This window comes from Aplidium turbinatum, chromosome 5, assembly GCF_918807975.1.
Source record: "Aplidium turbinatum chromosome 5, kaAplTurb1.1, whole genome shotgun sequence".
Classification (NCBI taxonomy): Eukaryota; Metazoa; Chordata; class Ascidiacea; order Aplousobranchia; family Polyclinidae; genus Aplidium; species Aplidium turbinatum.
The window spans coordinates 15,874,533-15,895,315 of record NC_137476.1 but is presented as its reverse complement, the minus strand read 5'-3'; the positions used below and the strand labels follow the sequence as shown (position 1 = coordinate 15,895,315).

Sequence of the window (20,783 nt, the reverse complement as noted above, 5' to 3'; positions counted from 1 at the left end):
AATTTTAAATTTTATACACTTGTTGAGCAATATGCAAAGCTCACGAGACAAAACAGCAGAAAGAGCTGTTTTAAGAGATCAATTTTTTTAATTTTGCGTGTAGGATATAATCGTTCTTATTACGTAACATTCCATGATTGTTGAAGTCGATGTCAAATCTTAGCGGCCGCATAAAACAATGATGTCAGGTTGGCTAGGTGATAATAGCGGTGAGAGACGTCGTTAATGCAGGCAATATCTGCGACCAAGACCATTAAACACCTTTTCTTTTATCGGTTTTCGATTTAATTCTCACACATTGTGAACAAAACAATGTGTTCTGTTCAATCATAATTGACCTCAAAACGGGAAGACCTCGTTGAAAATAGTGCCTCTAATTTAGCTGGTTTACTTAATATTGCTGTGAATGGTTACGTGACTATTCCAGCAGCGTAAGTTACTCTATACTCAACTTTGAAATTTCCTTACCTTCAACGATCATGGTATGTCAATGCCAATACTTAGAATGAACCATTGAATGGTAGTGTCGGGAATAAGGTGGTCAAACAACTTATACATGAGATCGATCTATCCACGAGTATAAACGGTAGTGCAGGAGTGTATATAGATGAGTGTATATTGATGAGTGTATGAGATGTATATATTTTCACAATATATATATACATCAATACAGTGCTTATTGAAGCAAAACACTGAGTGACAGTTTTGAAAAATGCATTTTTTTTAAGCTGTATTCACTTAATTGTTTGTTGTGTCGTAGTTTCAACTCGATAAAGTTTGCTAAAATCGATTTAAAAATCTAACAAATGTTTGGATAACTCGTGAAATGAGAATAAACATTCAATCATTCGCTTTTTCGCTACCACGCGTTTTGACTTTGAAGCTGCTCCTCACGCGCGGAAGACAAGCAGTGTGCGACGTGCGCATCTCAGTAGTAATTCACGTTCCAGAGAAAGCCATGCGATCAGCTGCTGTTTTGTGGGCAAGAGCAACGTAGGCTAGGCTGGTTTTTGCTTTCGGCATTCTGTCCGTTTAAATGATCTAAATCTCTTTCGCGAAGTATTTTATCTTTGAAACACCACTTGTAATAGCCATTTTTGTTGCCCCTCAACTATAAATTTACGGGGGGCGCCGCCCCCCGGCCCCCCCGGAAGTCGGCGCGTATGGTTACTAGTGTTATTGCTGGTGGTGTAAATTTTGAAATGCCTATTTTGTGTTGTTGAATAACCAGACGCTGACACGCAGTTTAGTAATACTGCTTGTAACATCACTTTTGCAAACATACAATTGTGATTGGTCATACTTTTTCCTTTGTCTGCAATGCCATGAAAAACAAGTCTATGAACTATCTTACATTTGACAGTTTTCAGACTAAAGGGAGTCTATGCGCCCGCCCTTTTAGTCATAAACTGGCAACAGTATTCCTGCTATTGTACTATTTTTAAATTTCAAGGCATCAAAAATAACCTGAGTTATCTGATTCTTTCAAATTGATGAATTATTGTAAACGAAAACCATGTGCGTATTGGCATAACGTTGTCTTAACGTTGTTTCAGTGCTTAGTGAGTATTACTTGCTTGTGAAGGAAAGTTTTGTGCCAGATCTGTTGTGTCATGGATTACTTGGCATCTACGTTAACAAACGACTTACTGATGCAACTACAACGTTTTTATTTCAACATCACAAAAAACGACTTTTTTCTAGTTGTAGGTTTAAATAGCACAACATTGCATTATTTGTTGATTTAGCATGAATAGCTATACGCAAACACTTCTTCCCGTCAGTTAACTATCGCTAAGATATGAACTACTGCTTTAATTTCAGTGAGCAACTTGATGAGCGAGTTTACTGCGCTTTTAGATAAACTTAGTTTATACAAATTCCCGTAACCCTTTAATGTAAATTGCATTGTCATTTCTTATTTCAATAAAAATACCAAGAGGATTTAATTACAATGATTCTGAACGCCAACTGCGTATTGACCTCATCAAAGACTTTCCAGTGGTGGAAAATAAATAAAAAAAATAATAAAAAAGCCTTTCCAAAATAATCAAGCGAGGAATGATTTACCGTAACTAAAGTTTTTAACGCGAACAGCTCTACTGAAAGGACCACCCAGAGAGCAAAACCCGTTATATTTACATTGATTCAACGTCTGCAGGCGTTGAATCAATGTAAAAATGACGAATCTTGCTGTCTGGGCACAGATCAGCTGAAAAAGTTAGGGTTAGTTAGTCCATCTGAAACATGGTGTTATTGACACAGGTTTTGGTTTGCTACTTAGATCACAGTATATTATTGCATATAATTGTATTTTCGTTTTCTCACAAATTTGCAAACCATTGCTTTTAGGCAACTCTTCGATGAAGAGTATGCAAATATTCACATTGAAAGGCCTGTTTGCGATCATGCAGATCCTTTTAATCAACTTAGCGACAAGCAGTTTTGTCAATGTTTCCGTCTTGGCAAAACTGCAACTATGGAACTCTTTGAATTGTTTAAAAATGACAAAACGTTGACAGCCCGATCGCATGCAATACCACCCATACTGCAGCTATTGATAAGCCTTCGATTTTTTGCAACTGGCCATTTCCAGAGAAGCGATGGCGACTTGGCCGGGGTTAGTCAAAGTTCTGTTTGCAGAATTGTAGCGCGTATTTCTCGGTGCATACCCATTGTCACCAAATAGGATTCCATCAATTTCTCCATTCTCAAATTTATCTCAAATGATGCTGTTGTCAAAAATCCGCGCATCATGTGTCAATCCTGGCCATGATTGTGCAAGCAAAGTCAAAACTTTCCTATTTAGGCATCAAAAATAACTTGAGTAACCTGATTCTTTCAAATTTATGAATTATTGTAAACGAAAGCCATGTGCATATTGGCATAACGTTGTTTCATTGTTAAATGAGTATTCCTTGCTTGTGAATGAACTTTTTGTGCTAGATCTGTTGCGTCATGGATTACTTGGCGTCTACTTTAGTTAACGAACGACTTACAATGCAACTATAACGTATTTCAACATCATAAAAAAGTGCTTTTTTCTAGTTGTGAGTTTAAAGCACAACATTGCCTTATTTGGTGCTTCAGCAGTAATGTAGCTCAGCTTTACAGCCTTCAGTTACACGCTTCATTACCTCAACCAAAGAGTTGCTATAGCAATTTCTCTTTCGCGCGAAAACAAAGAGGCTTAATACGGTCTTATATAAGTCGCGCGTAAGTGGAGTTTCTGCATCGCAAATAAGCTTCTCGTATAAGCCTGGCCTATATAAGTCTGACTTACGCATAACACTGACTTATTTTGAGACGCAAATCTGAATTCCGCCCTAAGTTCACTATTATTTATGCAATATGCTTTCATGGGAAAAATCATGCTCCTATGCAGTGAGTTGCTGGTTGCTAAGCCTGCTAAATGTAACAAGAACTCGATTAGTTTTCTTTTCTGGCAATAGTTACAACAAAATTAATGCTGGAAAAGATAATCCCGATGAACTTCCAAACTTTGCAGTATTATTTAATTAGTTGTTGAAAATAAAAACATTGAAAGATTTAAGAAAAAGCTTTGTTCTGTCATTGGTGTCGCCATAATTGCTTTTCTTTATCAGTTTTAAAGTTTTCTCAAATTGGAGCAGAATTCTTCATTTGACAACACTGGTTTTGTAGATCTAGTCACGTTGTTTTAAAAAAAAGTTTTTTGTAAAAAAAAAACTAGTCCATCCGGGTAGCTACCCACTACAACCGTAGTTTGCACAAATTTGTACCAGCTTTGGTTACTATAGAATGAACAGTTTAGCATCATCAATGCCAACATATTTCTCTGCTAGATACTTCACACACAACTGAACGGTATCCTTTTGTTTGGTTTAGGACCAAAGCATTCAATCAAAACATTTTAACTCGGCAAATAAAGTGGACTAGTCATTCTAATAGGCAACACAGGATTCATACAGTAAAAATGCATTTTTAGACTGATAGTGCTATAACAGTATAGCAAAATCGACTTCTGTTTATTAAAAATGAAGCTGGTAAACTGTTGCTGCGTGAGTAATCTTATACTAATTGATAATGACACAGTCAACCGCTTCAAGCTGACAGTTTGCTTGGGTTAGGTTCACAGTAACAGAAACGTTTTATTAGCCTTAGAAATCACTTTGAAATTTAACCATATTAACAAATCGTCTTAGCTTCCTTTAGGATTTGTGCAACTAACCAGTCTGCGCTTGTGGTGAATCTCAAACAGCACAGCACATTATACATCATTGTTCAATTTTTCGACTTGCAGGACATGGGACCTAATAGATCCCAGCACTAATACAATGCACTGGTTACAGCAGTTGAGAAATCTTGCCTGAATGATTGCCTCATAAGCAAGAAAAAGAGGCTTTCTTGATTCTTGTAAAACTTTAAAAAGTGTTTTGCCATTAAGCATGATTATCTCTATAATTTCAACTCGAAGTTTCTTGGTGGGTGTAATTAATTTTTTTTTTGTATTATTTGGTAAAAGTGGAAAAACACAGCAAAACATCTGACAATGTTAGTTGTTGTATTTTGACATTTGTTTATGTAATTCAGGTAAACCACTACCATGATCCCTTTAGAATTTAATTTATAAAAGATAAATTGCAATTAACTGCTAATTTCTGGAAAAAATCTATTATTTCACTGTAACTGTGTTCTCTGTTGAATAAACATATATATTTTCAGCTGTGCCTGTTGAAAGCCAAGGTAGCAGTCTCAGCACATCATGTTCAACTCTTGATAGCACAGACACTCTGTGCAATCCTGTCGAACCTGTTTCCAGTAAACATGAAGTGAACTTTGTCGCAAGCCTACAAAGTGCTAGACTGAGGCTGACACCAAGGTACTCAGCTCAATACCATAGCGCAGAACTCATTGCCAATGAAACTGTAGCAAAAAGCTTTAGAGGAAACTCGACCAAGCCGATGCAAGAAACATTACCATCCGAGTCTGGTCCTTTTGAATCTTTAAACCCCATACTCACAAAGTGTTATCCTGGTAGAGCTGTCGCTTGTGGTGGGAAATTGTCCACCGAGAGTACATCTGATTACACGAAAGCTTTGCAGTACGTGAATGAAACTATGGCAACTGATGGTATGTATCAAAACAACGAATACGAAAGCATACTGATGAATGTCGCTGGAACTGGTGATCCTTCCGACTCTAAAGCTGAAACAGAAAAAGAAGCTTTTAACAATGCCTCAGCAACTATAACGTCTGAACCTGCAAAGTCAATGGCATGGGACAATAGTGTGACCGTTGCATCACAGTGTATTGCTTGCATCAACAGTGATTTTCCTCTACGTCAAACAAACACAACAGTCGACTTTTGTTCGTCGTCGACCACCTGTGTGAACTGTGGTACCACTTCCCTGCTTTCAAGTTATGCCACAAACCGCTTCCACTCCAGGAATGTGAAGTCTTTTGTTGTGCCGAAGTCAAACGATCCTGATCCTGATTCAGGGGAAGGTGAGGCTGAGTTAAAACCCCTCTTTTCCGATCTCGACTCGTCAAATATTTCCAGCACACCAAACAACTCTGGCACCCACTGCATTGAACCAACACCTGAAAACTCTTTGATTCCTGACAACCAAGATCACCGAAAAAGAACAGTATCAACATCTTCTATAGCTTCAGATGGATGGGGGATGTCCAATGATATGTTGCATACATATAATTATTTTAAAATAAACTCCACTTCCCGCTCTTCTTTAACACCCTCATCAGTCGATGGAGAGTCTAACACTACCAAAGGTACGATGTGTAAGCCATTTTTATTTTTATCTTTCTACCATTTTTGTACCGATACTTTACTTTTTTCAACCACTGAAAACCTACCGGTACATTCTTGCGCATTTATTCAAGATTAGGGCCTTCTCATCTGTCGCAAGATGGATAATGTTCCTTCTGGATATGCGGCATAGAGACATACTATCTGACACTAACATGTTCAATATTATAGACTATAGTTTACCTGATCTGCATTATTGCCTTTTCACCAAGTATTCTGATCACTTTTTGAAGGGTACTAACCTTATCCTTCATTTCTTAGATCTTTAGATATGTCTACCATGCTAGTTAAACTTTCGTAATTGTCTACTTGATTATCCAGTAAATTATTCGTTATTAACGGTGTTTTCAGTGATCAGTGCGGAAATTGACAAACGGATGAACTTGCTTACCTTAAAGAAAAACCTTGCACCCATCATCTGCACCCCTACAAGGCGCTTTTGCATTTACAAACTTTATGAAAGTGGGCAGGAGGTACAGTATAGTTATGTTTGTAGCGATGATTTTCGGAACATATCCACGAATCACCCTTAAGTTCCCACAAGTCAAGCCGAATTATCCTCCATACGTCCGATCGAATTCACCTTAACCCTTTACCATCCAATTAATTTTTGAAATTTTTTTGGTTGATTTTTTAACAAACAAATTTTTCTTAGGTTTTTTTACTCATAGTTGAATTCCTCCATTGCAAGATTTGTTGCAAGATAGTTGAATTCCTCCATTGCAAGACAACGCAAGATTTTTTCAACCAGTGAATTTGTATATTTGCAAGCAAAGCGTACATTCCGTACAAACAGCAATAAAACCACTACAATATCACATGAAAAGCATCCATTACTTTCAAGTACAGTGATGGTTTACAAAATTTGTAACATCAAAGTCAATATAAATACAATAGCCTATTACTTTCTTAAATGCAATTGCAATATGAACAACAATAAGAGCAATTAGCAGCTGATACTGCTCAAATGTAAACAATTGATTCGTATTTAATAAATAACACTAAGAGGTTAGATTGTTGTGCAAATGCCAGCATTTGATGAATGCAAAATAGCAGTAAAAACACACAAGTCATATTTTTCTACTACAACCAGATTGGATGGATAACGTTCCACACTCTTCTACTTTGGCCCCTGTCACACATTGCAAGAATCTCACTAAGAGAAGGGTTTATAATGACCTTCTCTTATTGACACTTTCATGTCAATTAATGAAAGTGAAATCAGGGATCTGAATACAAATTAATTCGATGAAAACAAGCACTTGCAAGTTTCTTTACTATAAACTGATTTGTTGCTCCAAGTAAGCATGTAGATCATGTTTTAGATCAGAGCCTGGGATATGCGTGCCCTTCAGTACCTCATAATATAATCACCTTTTCATATCTACCCTATGTAATACACCAAAACGTTACTGCGGCAAAACAATTAGCTTTGTTGTTAGTATTAGGATGGCTTGGTTTTATATTATGTCACATAACACTTATGCAGACAAGGGGTACAAATAATAACCAGTTGTCAACACATAGACTCCTTAAGTAAAGTACTGGAACCTCCCATGCTCGGGGTTTGTAACTTGAGTCTGAATGATTAACTTGAGTCCTGGCTAAAATGACTTCTAGAGAAGCTAGAAACACAATCTTGGATTCCATATTAGGGTTTTTGAGGATGGCTAGTTCAATAGTGGTATTTTCAACACCATCTGAGGTCATTTTCAAGGTCAAAATATTATACTTTAAGGTCAAATTACAGAATTTTGGTCATTTTTGCATCTAAATCGTAAAGCAAAACTGTTTGAAAGAAGTCTGTGACGAAATATGATATTGTGCACCTACTGCATCGATTGTGTAAGATATTTTCTCTACACTGCGTAAGTTCTTTAAAGTTCTTTTTATTTATTTTGGGAAATATTGTGGTGATTTCATATGCCCTTGCAAAACATTGCGGTTCCAAGCTTTTGTGACGTAACAATTTACTGAAATCATAGCTGTAATTTGCATGACAAGACTGAAATGCGTTGCCTGTTTCATTTTGCTTAGTTGTTATCATTTGTAGCTAGTAATAGTGCTGCTTGTACTACTTTAGCTAACATTCTATTGAAAGCTTATGTCCTCAATGTAAGTGACAAAGAAAAGTCTTTGGGATGCCTCAGGAGGATAGAAAAGCTTTCCAACTAGTGATAGACATTGTCTATTATGGTGTCATCTTGTTATGTATTGTCAATTTGTGTATTATATTGTAATCATAGACTCCTTTAGATAATAGCCATAGTGTTGAGAAATACATATGATGCTTATGTAATAGCATATTTCATCACAGACTTCTTTGAAACAGTTTTGCTTTACGATTTAGACGCAAAAATGACCAAAAATCTGTAATTTGACCTTAAAATATAATATTTTGACCTTGAAAATGACCACAGATTGTTTGGAAAGTAACACTATTGAACTAGCCATCCTCAAAAACCCTAGTAGGGAAAAATTGAGTTGAGTATGAGTTCAAAAGAGTCTGGTCCGGCAAGCGAGTGGAGTTTAGAAATGCATGTGAACTTAGTCCTTACCAATAACGGCTCTCTCAAAACTTGATCGAAATGTTTGCGTCTTTTCGGACCTTGGTGGATATTCTCACATGATCACTTGCAAAAGCAAACACAACGTGGTGCTCAATGAGATATCACAGGTCAGTAGCGTAGCCAGGAATTTTGAAAGGGGGGGGGTTGACGACCCAGCGGCAGGAGGTCTGGGGGGCCTCCCCCAGAAAATTTTGAAAAATTACTTTGAATTTGGTGCATTCCGAGAGCAGTTTCAACAAAAATGTGGGTATGACTATTCCTGTAAAATGGTGCATAGCAAAAGGATAAGATCATGTTTTCTTCGGCATTTTTCGGAAATAAAGCTAAGTCTCTATGTTTTCTTGTTGCTAATTCCTGCCTGAGATGTTTGAATGTTTGGTATTGGCAAAACTCGCTCTTTTAATGCAGTTTTGTATAAAACTAGGCAATTTTTTTAGACTGAAAGCATCATTCTCAATATCGTGACGTCACACTCGTGCCAAAGGGGGGGTTGTAACCCCCAAACCCCCCCCCCCCTGGCTACGCCACTGCCACAGGTGCAGGTTGAGTTTCGTGCGTGCAGTAACAGCCATTTCAAGGAAAAGGTCCAGGTAGCCTAAGTTGCTTCTTTTAGAGGTGATCTGAATGGCATTTTTGAGAGTGTTCCACATTTCTAAGTCATACGCTGCAGCATTTGTCAAGCTTGGGGATGTAAACCAATATTTAACATAAAAAAGTGTTAAAAAAGCAGCCAGTGAATATATATTCCCAAGGCCACAATCTTTTGTAAAAGCTGGATTTTCTGATAACTGCTGCTTTGAACAAGGCAATTTGAAGGTATAAATGATCTTCGCCATCATACGTGCTAAACACACTTGAAACCTTGAACGTATAATATTGTATACACGCAGGAAAGTACCACCAAGAAAAAGAATGGACAATTTAGCCAACTTTTTGTAATCTTCTTGTATGTTTATTCCATTTTGAAGCCAACTGAACAAGAAATCTAGAACTCATTCTTTAATCCTATTTCTGTTGTTCGTTTGCAAAGTTTCATAAATTTAAACATTTATATTGTTCACCCAAACTTCAGCAAAGCTTTTGAATACAGCTTCATGTGGTGATTCTGTGTCACCGTAGACCACTTAAGCTGCTCCACCACAAACAAGCTCCATGATATGATCCCTGCAGGCTAGTTGAAGGATACTGTGTCCTGTATGGCTTTGAAATGGAACGGTGACGCCACTTTTCTAACTACTATTTACTGCAGTTTTGTCAAAAACAAGACCCAAGACTATTTTTATGTCGAAATTGACAGCACTCAGTGCTTCAATCATGTTTCATGATTCATTCTTTGATCCACTTGAGTCCGTCATGTTTATCACATCAACCAACACTTCTGCCTCATTATTTAAACATTTCAGTACCACTGCAAGAACTGGCTTCTTTTTTCCAGTATGTTAACGCTTTTTTATGTTAAATATTGGTTTACATCCCCAAGTTTTACAAATGCTGAAGTGTATGACTAAGAAATGTGGAACGCTCTCACAAATGCCATTCCTATAAGAAGCAACATAGGCTACCTGGACCTTTTCCTTGAAATGGCTGTTGGTACTCGCGTGGAACTCAACCTGCACCTGTGGTACCTCATTGAGCGCCACGTTGTGTTTGCGTTTGCAAGTGATCGTGTGAGCATATCCACTGAGGTCCAAATGTGGCAAAAGATGCAAACATTTCGATCAAGTTCTGAGAGATCCGTTATTGGAAAGGGCTTAGTTCAAATGCATACTATTCAAAACTCCACTCACTTGATCGGACCAGACTCTTTTGAACTCATTTGATTTTGTGAATGTGCAAAATCGCCCATTACGTAATCACAGAAACTCTTTTAGTGGAAGAAAGTCAAGTTGCAACCGTGGTTATCTGTCTACTATTCTTTATTCACATTGCAAAACATTTCTGCAATCTTGGAACAACAAGTGCATAAGTCAAACATAAATACAAACTTGCAAACACGTTGACAACTAAAAGTAGCCTACTTTGGTTATTTTATCTATAAAAGAAACCCGTTGTGTCGAATAGCACGAAACGTCTGTGGCAAAATGTTTGATGCCAGGCGTTAGAACTTCAATCAAAGCATTTTCCCGCAGTGTTCAAAATGTTCTGGAAGGGAACTCCTTTCCATAAAAATAGCAGCTTTTTTCATCTGTATTTCTAACATCTGGTCGGAAACTAGGCTGTTTTCTACACGTGAAAAACTTTCATAGCAAGTATCCAACAGTCATTTTACCAGACCAATATTGTTGATTGGCTCAAACGGCGAAATACAAACTGGCATAGACGTTGACAACTCAACGTAGCCTAGGTTATTTCATCTATAAAAGAAACCCGTTGTGTCGAATAGCATGAGAAATGTGTGTTGCAAAATGTTTGATGCCAGGCATTGAAACTTCGATCAAAGCATTCTCCCGCAGTGTTCAAAATAGCGGCGCTGACGCCTTGGAAGTTTCTCCTGTGAAGCGTCGCTGACGCCTTGGAAGTTTCTCCTGTGAAGCGTCGCTTTTAGACCTTGCTTTGAAGTACCTGGCGCAAGAAAGTTTACGTAAGTCAGGACTTTTATGATTGCATCACGTGATGCCCCCCCGATTGTTCCTCTACCTGACGACGTTTAGTCCTCTCTCAGTTTTTTTTCCTTTTTATTTTCCCGTAAGGCACGGCGTTTGTCGAATAGTGATGGCGCTTGTCGAGTGACCTCGTCACCAAAAAAGGCAAAAATCGCAGCCCTGCCTGGGAGATGTACTAATTGTCCTACGCATGGATGGAAGAGTGCAAGATTCAATAATATCAAAAATAAGAGCAGTCTGAAAAAGTCTAAGAAAGTATTGGGGTTTCCATGAAGAAGAGTGCTTTCCCAGAAAATGAAAGGTATTATTTATAAAGCATGCGTGAGAAGTACAATTTGCTACAAGTGCTACGGAGCTGAAGGATAGGCCATGAGGATTAAAGATTTAAACAGGTTGGAAACGACAGAAATGAGAATGTTTTAAATGATGTGTAAAAAACTTTGAAAGATAGAATTAGAAAGAAGAGTTTCTTAGAAGCCATCGTTTGTGATGGTATGGGCATGTTGAACGTATGTCTAATGACAAAACACTAGTGATGGCAAAAAAGATTTCTATCCAAGAAAAGAAAGAAGGAAGACCAAAAAAGACCGCTAGAGTTGGTGAGAGACGACATCAGTGCAAGGAACCTGGACAAAATCAACCCTAACAACAGGAATGTATGGCTAAAGGGCTGCAAAAACTAGCGGACTCTTGCTAGCGGGGACAAATGCCAGGTCTCATCATCATCTACTTATGACTGTTGACAAGGTTCCAGTTATGGAAAAAAAAATTTTGTTGATGGGAAGAAAATGCGGAAACCAATGAAAAGATTGCTGGAGTAAATGTGGTAAGCCATCACCCCAAGGAAACTAGGTAGAATCAACCCTAACAACGGCAAAGTATGGCAGTCCTCCCCGATAGCTCTGTTGGTTAGCGCGTGATTTCATGAACGAAGAAGTTTCAAGATCAAGTGGCGCTGGTTCAACTCTCGGGGTGTGCGCTTGAGCAACGCGTTCTAAGGACTGCTCTCCATTCAGCGGAACCTAATGCATGGAATAACTTCCCTGCAACAACACTTTAACAATCAGTAATTTCACTCTGTCAATCTCGGTAACCAGCTCTGCATCAAAAGCCTCTAACCAAACTATGCAAATGCAATGACTAGGATAACCTTCGAGAACGTCCAAAGAAGCCAACATTTGGTAAGATCTGCAAAGGTTTTTGTAAAAATTAGTTGGGCCCTGCTGGCATTGGCAAACACCGGTTTCACCCACTAAAGATGGAATACATGGATGAGGATGGTTATTACACTGAAATCAAACCTTAGCTGAACAAACCTCTGGGCCATTCCATGCGTAACCAACCCAATACTGCAGCATTGCGTTTTTTCAGATATGGATTGCCCTGCAAAATAATGATCAAAGAAAAAAAATTGATATCTCATACGGTTTTTAGCTATGTTGCAAAATAAGCTATGCAAAAGAGAAAAATTAGCTATGTTGCAACAACAATGCCATGATACGACGGATCTGTTCCTAGTGCCTTTCTGACCGAGTGACAATGGAAGAGCTGAGATCCAGGCTTGGCATCCATCAGCTTGAACATGTCATGAGATGAAGAAAGCTGCGTTGGTGCGGACACGTGTAACACATTGAAGAAGTTGACGTCCATGGGAATAACCTTCGAGGACGTCCAAAGAAGTGTTGGCTTGACAACATTCGGCAAGATCTGGGATTGGGAGATTTTGTTTCGGTTAACCCTCAGTTATTCAACATAACAAATTTACGCTATGCTGATGATACTGTTCTTTTGGCTGAATCACAAGAAGATCTTCAAAAAATATTGGACAATGTTAACTCAATTGGAAAAGAATTTAATATGAAGATTAATGCTAAAAAGACTAAATCAATGATAATTTCAAAATCACCAGACACTCCAGTACTCCAAATTATAATTGACAATCAAAATCTACAAAAAGTTAAATCTCTTTCTTATGTGAAGAAAGGCGTTCTTCCCGGCTATCAGCACAAGGCTGATTACTAACTAACACTAACGATGAAGTATTATCCAAATTTAATTCAATGTACATTTAATAACTGAAGATGGGAGGTGTGAACATGAAATTCTAAGACGGATAGAAATTGCAAGAACTATATTTGGAAAAATGAAAAATGTTTTAATCAATCAAAGTTTAAATTTATCAATTCGTCAACGAATGTTAAAATGCTATGTCTGGTCAACCCTTTTATACAACTCTGAAACTTGGACAATGGACAGTGTCACAAAAAATGGAAAAACGGATCGATGCCTTCGAGCTCTGGTCATACAGGCAAATGTTAAAAATTTTATGGAAACAAAAGATCACTAACGATGAAGTATTATCCAAATTTAATTCAAGCAAAATTCTATTGCAAATAGTCAAAAGAAGAAAATTAAAGTATTTTGGACACACAATAAGGCAAAACTCGCTACAAAGATCATTAATAGAAGGGAAGATAAACGGTAAAAGAAACAAAGGTAGACCAAGAATGATTTGGACATCAAACATCACTAAATGGACAAAATTAAGTTATGAAGATGCAGTACGAACAGCTCATGGTCGAGAACAATGGCGCATTGCATCCAATCCTCAATACGAGGAAGGAACGTAATGATGATGATGATAACACTCAGAACCGGTTGGCATAGAGAAATGCCATCAGACAAAGTAGACATTTGTTAGCGTCCAACCGTTGCAATACGGGAACAAGCAGAGGTGGGCACCCGCTACTTTTAAAGTAGCGTGCTACCCGCTACCGCTACTTGGGCCAAAGTAGCGCGCTACCGCTACTTGGGCCAAAGTAGCGCGCGCTACCGCTACCCGCTACCAATTTACAAAAGTAGCGCGCTACCCGCTACCGCTACTCGGGCCAAAGTAGCGCGCGCTACCGCTACTTTTGTCTAAAATGACACTAGGAAACACTCACGTCCATAGTGACGCAAAAAAGACCTTAAAAACAAATGTTATCATTCGTTTACACTGTCATTTTAACGTCGTTATAGAAAACACATTCTAAGGGAAATTTATTGTTACGCATCTATCTTTCAAAAACACGAGCATTTTAAAACGAGAGTCATTAAGTCCGGCCCGCTTTCGCTTAAGCACATCTTTTCCAACAGAGAAAAGTCTCTCCACCGCAGCACTGGAAGGAATGGGGGTGTTGTATTTAATGAACAGATGTTTTAACTCGGTATTCGAAAAGCTCAAGGACTTGCTCTTGTCCGAAAAAAAGGCGTCCACAAATGTTACTTCCTTCTGCACCGACGTTTCACGGGATGGCGCAAACACTCCAAAAAATACATCCTCGGAGTCTTGACTGGTGTTGGTGTCACTCTTCTCCTTCTCGGTATCAACCTGGCTTGATGTCTCCCGCAAGCGCAACAGTCGAATTACATCTGTCTTGTCTTTTTCTCGCAGCGCGTCAGCATCATCCGTGGAAACGTAGTGCAGAAATTGTAGCCAAGACGTCTTGAAGGAGGGATGAAGACATGATGCCATAACACATTTCATGTTGTTGAAGCACTTGTTGAATCGTTTCTTCACCCCTTCAAGGACTTTCACTTTCAACTCCTCACAGGTCACAAGATCACTGATCTCGGTCAACTTCTTCGTGCAAATTGTGATGGTTGGAAGCAAGACTCCGTAATATGCCTTGGACTCGCCCTGGAGAATGCCTAAAGCCTGGCAGATAGGCTTCATCACACGGAGATATTCGCAGAAGAAGTTGACATCAGCTAGAAAAGACCGAAACTTTGCAACCAAGCCGATTAGATAGCTGCTTGACCATGCCAGTATTGCAAAAAAAAACAAGCATTTTTTTTCAATTTAAATTAAAAAGTAGCGGTAGCGGGAGTGCGACTGAAAAAAAGTAGCGCTTCTCCCGCTACCGCTACTTTGGAATAAAAATAGCGCCGCTACTGCAGCCGCTACTCCAACTAAAAAGTAGCGCCGCTACCGCTACTTTTACCAAAAAAGTAGCGCGCTACTGCCCACCTCTGTGGAACAAGAGATGTTAAATCGTATAGATAGATAGGTGGATAGATATATTTCAGACCAGTAATTTCTCCCAATGACTCCGGCTTTTATCAAATGTAGTAGGTCATCCTCCAGTGAAAATTGTAAGGTTGCACATTGGCAAGGCCTGTGCTTTTAAATTTCCACAAAAAGATGTTAAAAAGAACGAGTGTCATAATTCATTCCCAATGCATGCCATTTTTCAAGCATCCCAGTCTACGATGTGTTTAGTTGCGTGTAGGGTTGGGACCCCGGGAAATACCGGTGTACGGTCATTTGGTCAACAGACATTTGGTCGACAGGACGTTGGGTCGACAAGACATTTGGTCGACAAGACATTTGGTCGACAGGACGTTAGGTCGACAGAACGATTCATTTTAGGGTTAGGTGAGGGCAGTGGTTCCCAACCGGTGGGGAATTCTCCACTAGAGGGGAATTTTGCAATTTTCAGGGGGTAATTTGGTTTTAGGATTGTAAACCTTTTTAAGCCTAGTAAGTTGGCCTACACTAGAGCGTTAAAGAGGAAATTATTATTAGATTAACTTCCCAATTATTTAAGCAACTGTTCAGTGTTCACTGACAGGGATGCAGGCCATCACGTAGGCCTAGGCTTCTTTTTCATTCAAATACTCAATGGCTTTCAAGAGGAAACGTAACCAAACGAGTGTTTGAGCTCTGAGACGAGCTTAAATTATTTTTGACCTTTAAATAAAATTGGAATTTGTTGCACTGCTGAATGATGACAGATGGATTAGATTCCTTGCTTATTTGTTTGATTTGTTTGGTCCATTAAATAAACTAAATCTGAAAATGCAAGGAAAAAACACCAATATACGGTAATTACGGTATACATTCAATCGCCATTTTCGTTGAAAGCAGATTGCGTATCAACATTGGTTTTCTGTATCTAGGCTATGAGCCATTGACATATTGATACCATGTGAATTTACAAACTGTACTGCTTCCATGTTGGCTCAAGGCAGGTTGGAGGAGAGTGATTGATTAATGTCACTGTTATTAGGAGATTGTCTTAAGGTACTAGAAGGCCCCGCTGTTTAGGTCAAGGGGAATTACGTTTTGTCTGGCCTCTACCTTTCGACCAGCCTGTTTGAGTGGCCCTTCAAGAAGTAGATGCCAGTACCGCTCAGCATTTAAAGATGCTTTGGAAGCTTTCACCAGCAAGCTTGATAATTGAAGAAGAAAAGTTAGAATGAACAATTGACCATGTAACCATGTTTAAAGAATTATCATCGGTGCTGGTTGCTGACGGCAAAGAACAAGTTCTTCCAGAGTTGGAAAAAGAATTAATTTTGCAACATCTCACAGCATTAGAACTAGAATTCATTTGATATTTTCCTAAAATTTATCACGATGATCTTGATTTAATACGAAATTCATTCACATTGTTAATGGAGAAACCTTCCCGATAAATTGCACGATGAATTTTTAGAACTCAAAACGGATTCTTGCTCAAGAGACTTATTCAGAGAAAAATCAATCACTGGAATTTGGCCATTAATGTGTAACTCCTATCCCAAAGTGGCAGAGAAAGCTATTCGAAGTATCCTCCCGTTTGCTTTCACTTACCCAGACAGCAAAATCCGTTATTTTTATATTGATTCAACGTCTACAGACGTTAAATCATTGCAAAAATGACGGATTTGCTGTCTGGGTATCTATGCAAATCATGTTTTTCAACTCTTGGAATTGAAAACAAAACAGAGAAATAGATTAGACTTGGAGAATGATATTCGTTGTGCTCTTTCCAATACTCTTCCACCATGAGTTGTTGAAATAAAAAATCACAACCTTCACACAGATTGTTAAATGCATTGACTCTTATTCTTTGAGTGTAAGGTAGGCCTATTCTTTGAATAAAATGCGTTTCAGCGCCGTTCTTTATTAATTAAATTATTTTAGTATGAAATAATTAGAATATCGACTAAAAGGGTCCATCGGATAAAAAAGGTTGGGAACCACTGGGTTAGGGTTAAGGTTAGTTAACTAACCCTAACCCTAAAATGAATCGTTCTGTCGACCTAACGTCCTGTCGACCAAACGTCCTGTCGACCAAATGACCGGGTACCGGGAATCCCGGGATTTTAGCCCATTTTTCTGATCCCGATCCCGGGATTAATTCTCTTAAAATCTCGGGATTTCCAGAAAACATCTACGAAAGCTGATGTAGCACCATATCGCTTGACGCTTATATTATTTTGGTTTTAACACAGCTTTGCAATATCAACTGGTTGTCTTGAACACTCCACATTAGTGTGATTGGCTATGATACCAACTATGGCAAATCAATGAACTACGCAATCGCTTCAGTCGTAGCATTAGTGCAAATCGCAGCGTGAGAAAGACGGTTTAGCAGTTAATACAGTTTCTGCTAATTCTGTCCGAGCTTTAAAAGAGAAATTAAAATTTAGCTCAGAAAGGCGAATTTTGAAGATGTAAGTTCAAAGAGAAAATTCGAGGTGTGGCAATACTTTTTCTATTGTAGCCTAAGTTTACGGAAAAAGCAAAATGTAACTTGTGTCAAGCCGTTTTGAAAGCTTCAGGGTCCAGTACAAAAGGACTAAAAAAGAGGTTAAAAATCGGAAATAAGCAAGAACTTGAAAAAAAGCTTTAGGTTTCGAATCGACGAGCGTCGAAGTGACAAGCTAGTTCACCTTTTTGGGGTACCTCAAAAAACCTTTCTACATTGATCAACCGCAAGATCAGCTTGGTCATGAAATAATACGTCAGAAAATCGCGGCCCTGGCCACGAACGTTCTTCAAAGATTGTTCCCAAGCCCAACTGTTGAAATGGATCGATTCTCCACTAAACAGCATGAAGAGGCCATTACAGAAAATAATAGCCATGGCACTGAAATAACTTTAGCTCAAGAGCTGCATGCTTTCGTAGCACAAGATGAAAGTGAAGAAGCACAAAACTGTGATGTCGGCGCTTGAGTAATGCAAAAAGAAATGCTGCTATATGAAGCAATCAAAAAAAGGCCAGAAAACCTGAACGATTTATATGCAGCATTGTAAAGTATTAGCTAACATCTGTTGAGGCTGGACGTGCATTTTCAGCTCTTGGATATTTTGCCCGCAAAACCAGAAATCGTCTTTAACGATGATACTCACGATGCTCTCATGTTTTTGCGTCAGTATTACACTAAATAAATTTGATCCCGAAATCCCAACCCTAGTTGCGTGGCAATAGTTGAAGGGGAATCTACTGTTGCAGACAAAAAATCCATCATATAGGTCAGGGGTCACCAACCTTTTTTGCATGCGGGCCACTTTGGCACTTAGGAAAGCTGTGGCGGGCCGCACTAATAAAATTTTAGGTAGGTTGACTCTTATGCTAGAAAAGAACGCATTTCGTACCTAGTGTCCAGCGTTATAATACATATTGTTAATATTTATCTTAGAATACCGCAGTAACAAAATTAGTCGAACAACGCTACTGCCAGGCCAATCTTCTTTAACAACACTTTTGACTTCTTTAACATTGCCTAATAAACGAGGCCACTTGTTTTGCGCACTAATAGCCAGGCGAGCGGTTTCATCAGAATATTCATCGCCAAGCAAGAGTGATGTTGTCACTTCGCTTCACAAAATATATCTTGCCATTGACAGTTTCAGTAAACATAGAAATGTTTGACACATGGCAATACAGGCAACAATAGTGACCTGCGAACATATCAGCGAAAAATAGGCTCCAATAACACTATAACAGGGAGAAAGAAACCAGGCACCATGAAACAAACGCTTGTGGAAATCACCAAAAAAACGTTTCTATCGTAACTCATGAGCAGTGTTTCCTCTAAAAAAGCGATGAGTTGGTTTTTCATCCTTTTTGTGAGAGTCTATAAAACCGTCTTTCCTTGATTATTAGACAAATGACACTTGCGGTGCTTATAAGCATGGCAAGAATTGTTGATTAACAACATTTTGCAGTTCTAAGCTAAATATTTTCATAATACCAGAAAAATTCTTTAAATTTATATATACTGTCCAATTTATTATAAATTGAGTTGGCACACCGACCTATTTTGCCAACAAAAACTTGCATAAAGAAACACTGCTCGTGAAACCCAATAACGGTGAAACGCACACTAGTGTTTACAGGACGTTTACAAACTTAAAATAAGCAACCCTATGCTCACAGACGTTTAAAGCAACCACTGGAACAGTGTGGCTGGACATCGCATTGGAATAACTTTAAACGACCCCTACCTAGAACTACAATTTGATTGGTCGGTTGGTGGAATCGTATGCAAAGCGAAAATATGCTTCCCGGAAAGTATTTTTTGCCTTCGTGCTGTTTAACTCGTCAAGAAAAGTATTTTTGGTTATACTTGTGCGCTGATACCTTCCGCGGGCCGCACATAATCAGCGTGGCGGGCCGCCAGTTGGTGACCCATGATCTAGGTCATCCATATGACACTGATAGAGCGATGTCGGTTTGTATAAAACTTGCCAGTTGACTGCGCATATTAGTTTCTATGACTGGCAGTATTTTCGATTACAACTACGTGGTTGTTTTTGTATGGTGTGTATTACTGCATATGATTAGCCTGTGGCCATATGCCTCAATGAAGCATGTAATATTTCTTGTTTAACACATATCTTATTTTGATTGTTTTTTCAAACCAGGGTATAGTGCTGCGTTGAAAATTTTCGACTGTGTTTTGGTTTTGTAATTGTTTTAATAACGCTATTCAACCCAATTATTTTGTTGTGAATTTATCAGTTTTTTATATAGCAAAATAGCGTTTAAGCTGAAGGGATATATACATAAATTTCAGAGGGCCAACGTAGAGCCAATTTGATGTTTTCTGCACTGACCTGCCTGGTGTTCCTTCCGAACCTTTCCTTTTCTGCAATCGCATTTGTACGACAGTGCAATACTTTAAAGCAGTAACTTTGCCTGATTTTATTTTTGCTCATGAAATCTGTTAGCCTATTCTCTATCTCTAGGTTGAAATGTACACACCTACTGACGACTTCAAGACCACAAACAACGATGCAAACTTTGTTGTCAAGTTCGGCCGAGCTTTACGTCAGGATGAATATCGTTGCAAGTTGTTTCGTCTCGCTCTTGATGAAGAAGAGGTGGAAATGGTTTCTCATTAAATTTAGTATTTTATGATATGAATGCTACTGAATGCTCGGGTCTGTTACTGTTCCGCCACACCACACTTGTAGGAAGACAAAAAGTGCGACTGTTCAATGCTCATTGGTGCATAGTTGAGCAGGAAAGTAAGCCGCCCGTGCAGAGACGGTTGAGGTGCACCCAAGCCGGTCTTGACAAAGACATACTGGTGGAACGGATGTCAGCGTCATGGATAAAAAGTATAACTAAATGTGTGGAATAATGCCAACCGGTTAGGGTACATCATTTTCCTCTCACTTTCTAAATTTAACTTGTGTCATTGAAAAATACTGACCGTTTCAGGTTTGATTCGACCAAAAATATGGGGTTCACGGACCCCCCTAAATCCGATTTATCAAAATCGCTATGACTATAAAAGATGAGCGCATAGTGTTTGTTAAATTTATTGTAACTACTAGATTAATTTTAAATATAAATAGAGAATAATGTTTTGAAAAATTAGTGCATATTTAATCGCCCACAAAACTAAGAAAAGTTTCAGGAAGCAGAGACGAACGAAGAACTTCACTTCATCATATCAAAGTACTAAGCAAAGATGACTGCATTAACAATTAAGTGCTTGGTCTTTTTCTTGAATTAGGCATGTTGCATCTACTTC

General features: G+C 38.6%; 1 protein-coding gene across 1 annotated transcript in view; it reads left to right on the top strand.

Moving 5' to 3' along the window:
• Positions 1-20,783, top strand: part of LOC145771273 (ubiquitin carboxyl-terminal hydrolase 47-like) — a 247,893-nt gene that overhangs the window by 205,080 nt on the left and 22,030 nt on the right. The window contains exons 24-26 of the mRNA XM_082583009.1: positions 4,705-5,772; positions 6,161-6,282; positions 19,990-20,124. Of these exons, the coding sequence (XP_082439135.1) occupies positions 4,705-5,772; positions 6,161-6,282; positions 19,990-20,124 (1,325 nt within the window). The remainder of the gene's footprint in view (positions 1-4,704; positions 5,773-6,160; positions 6,283-19,989; positions 20,125-20,783) is intronic.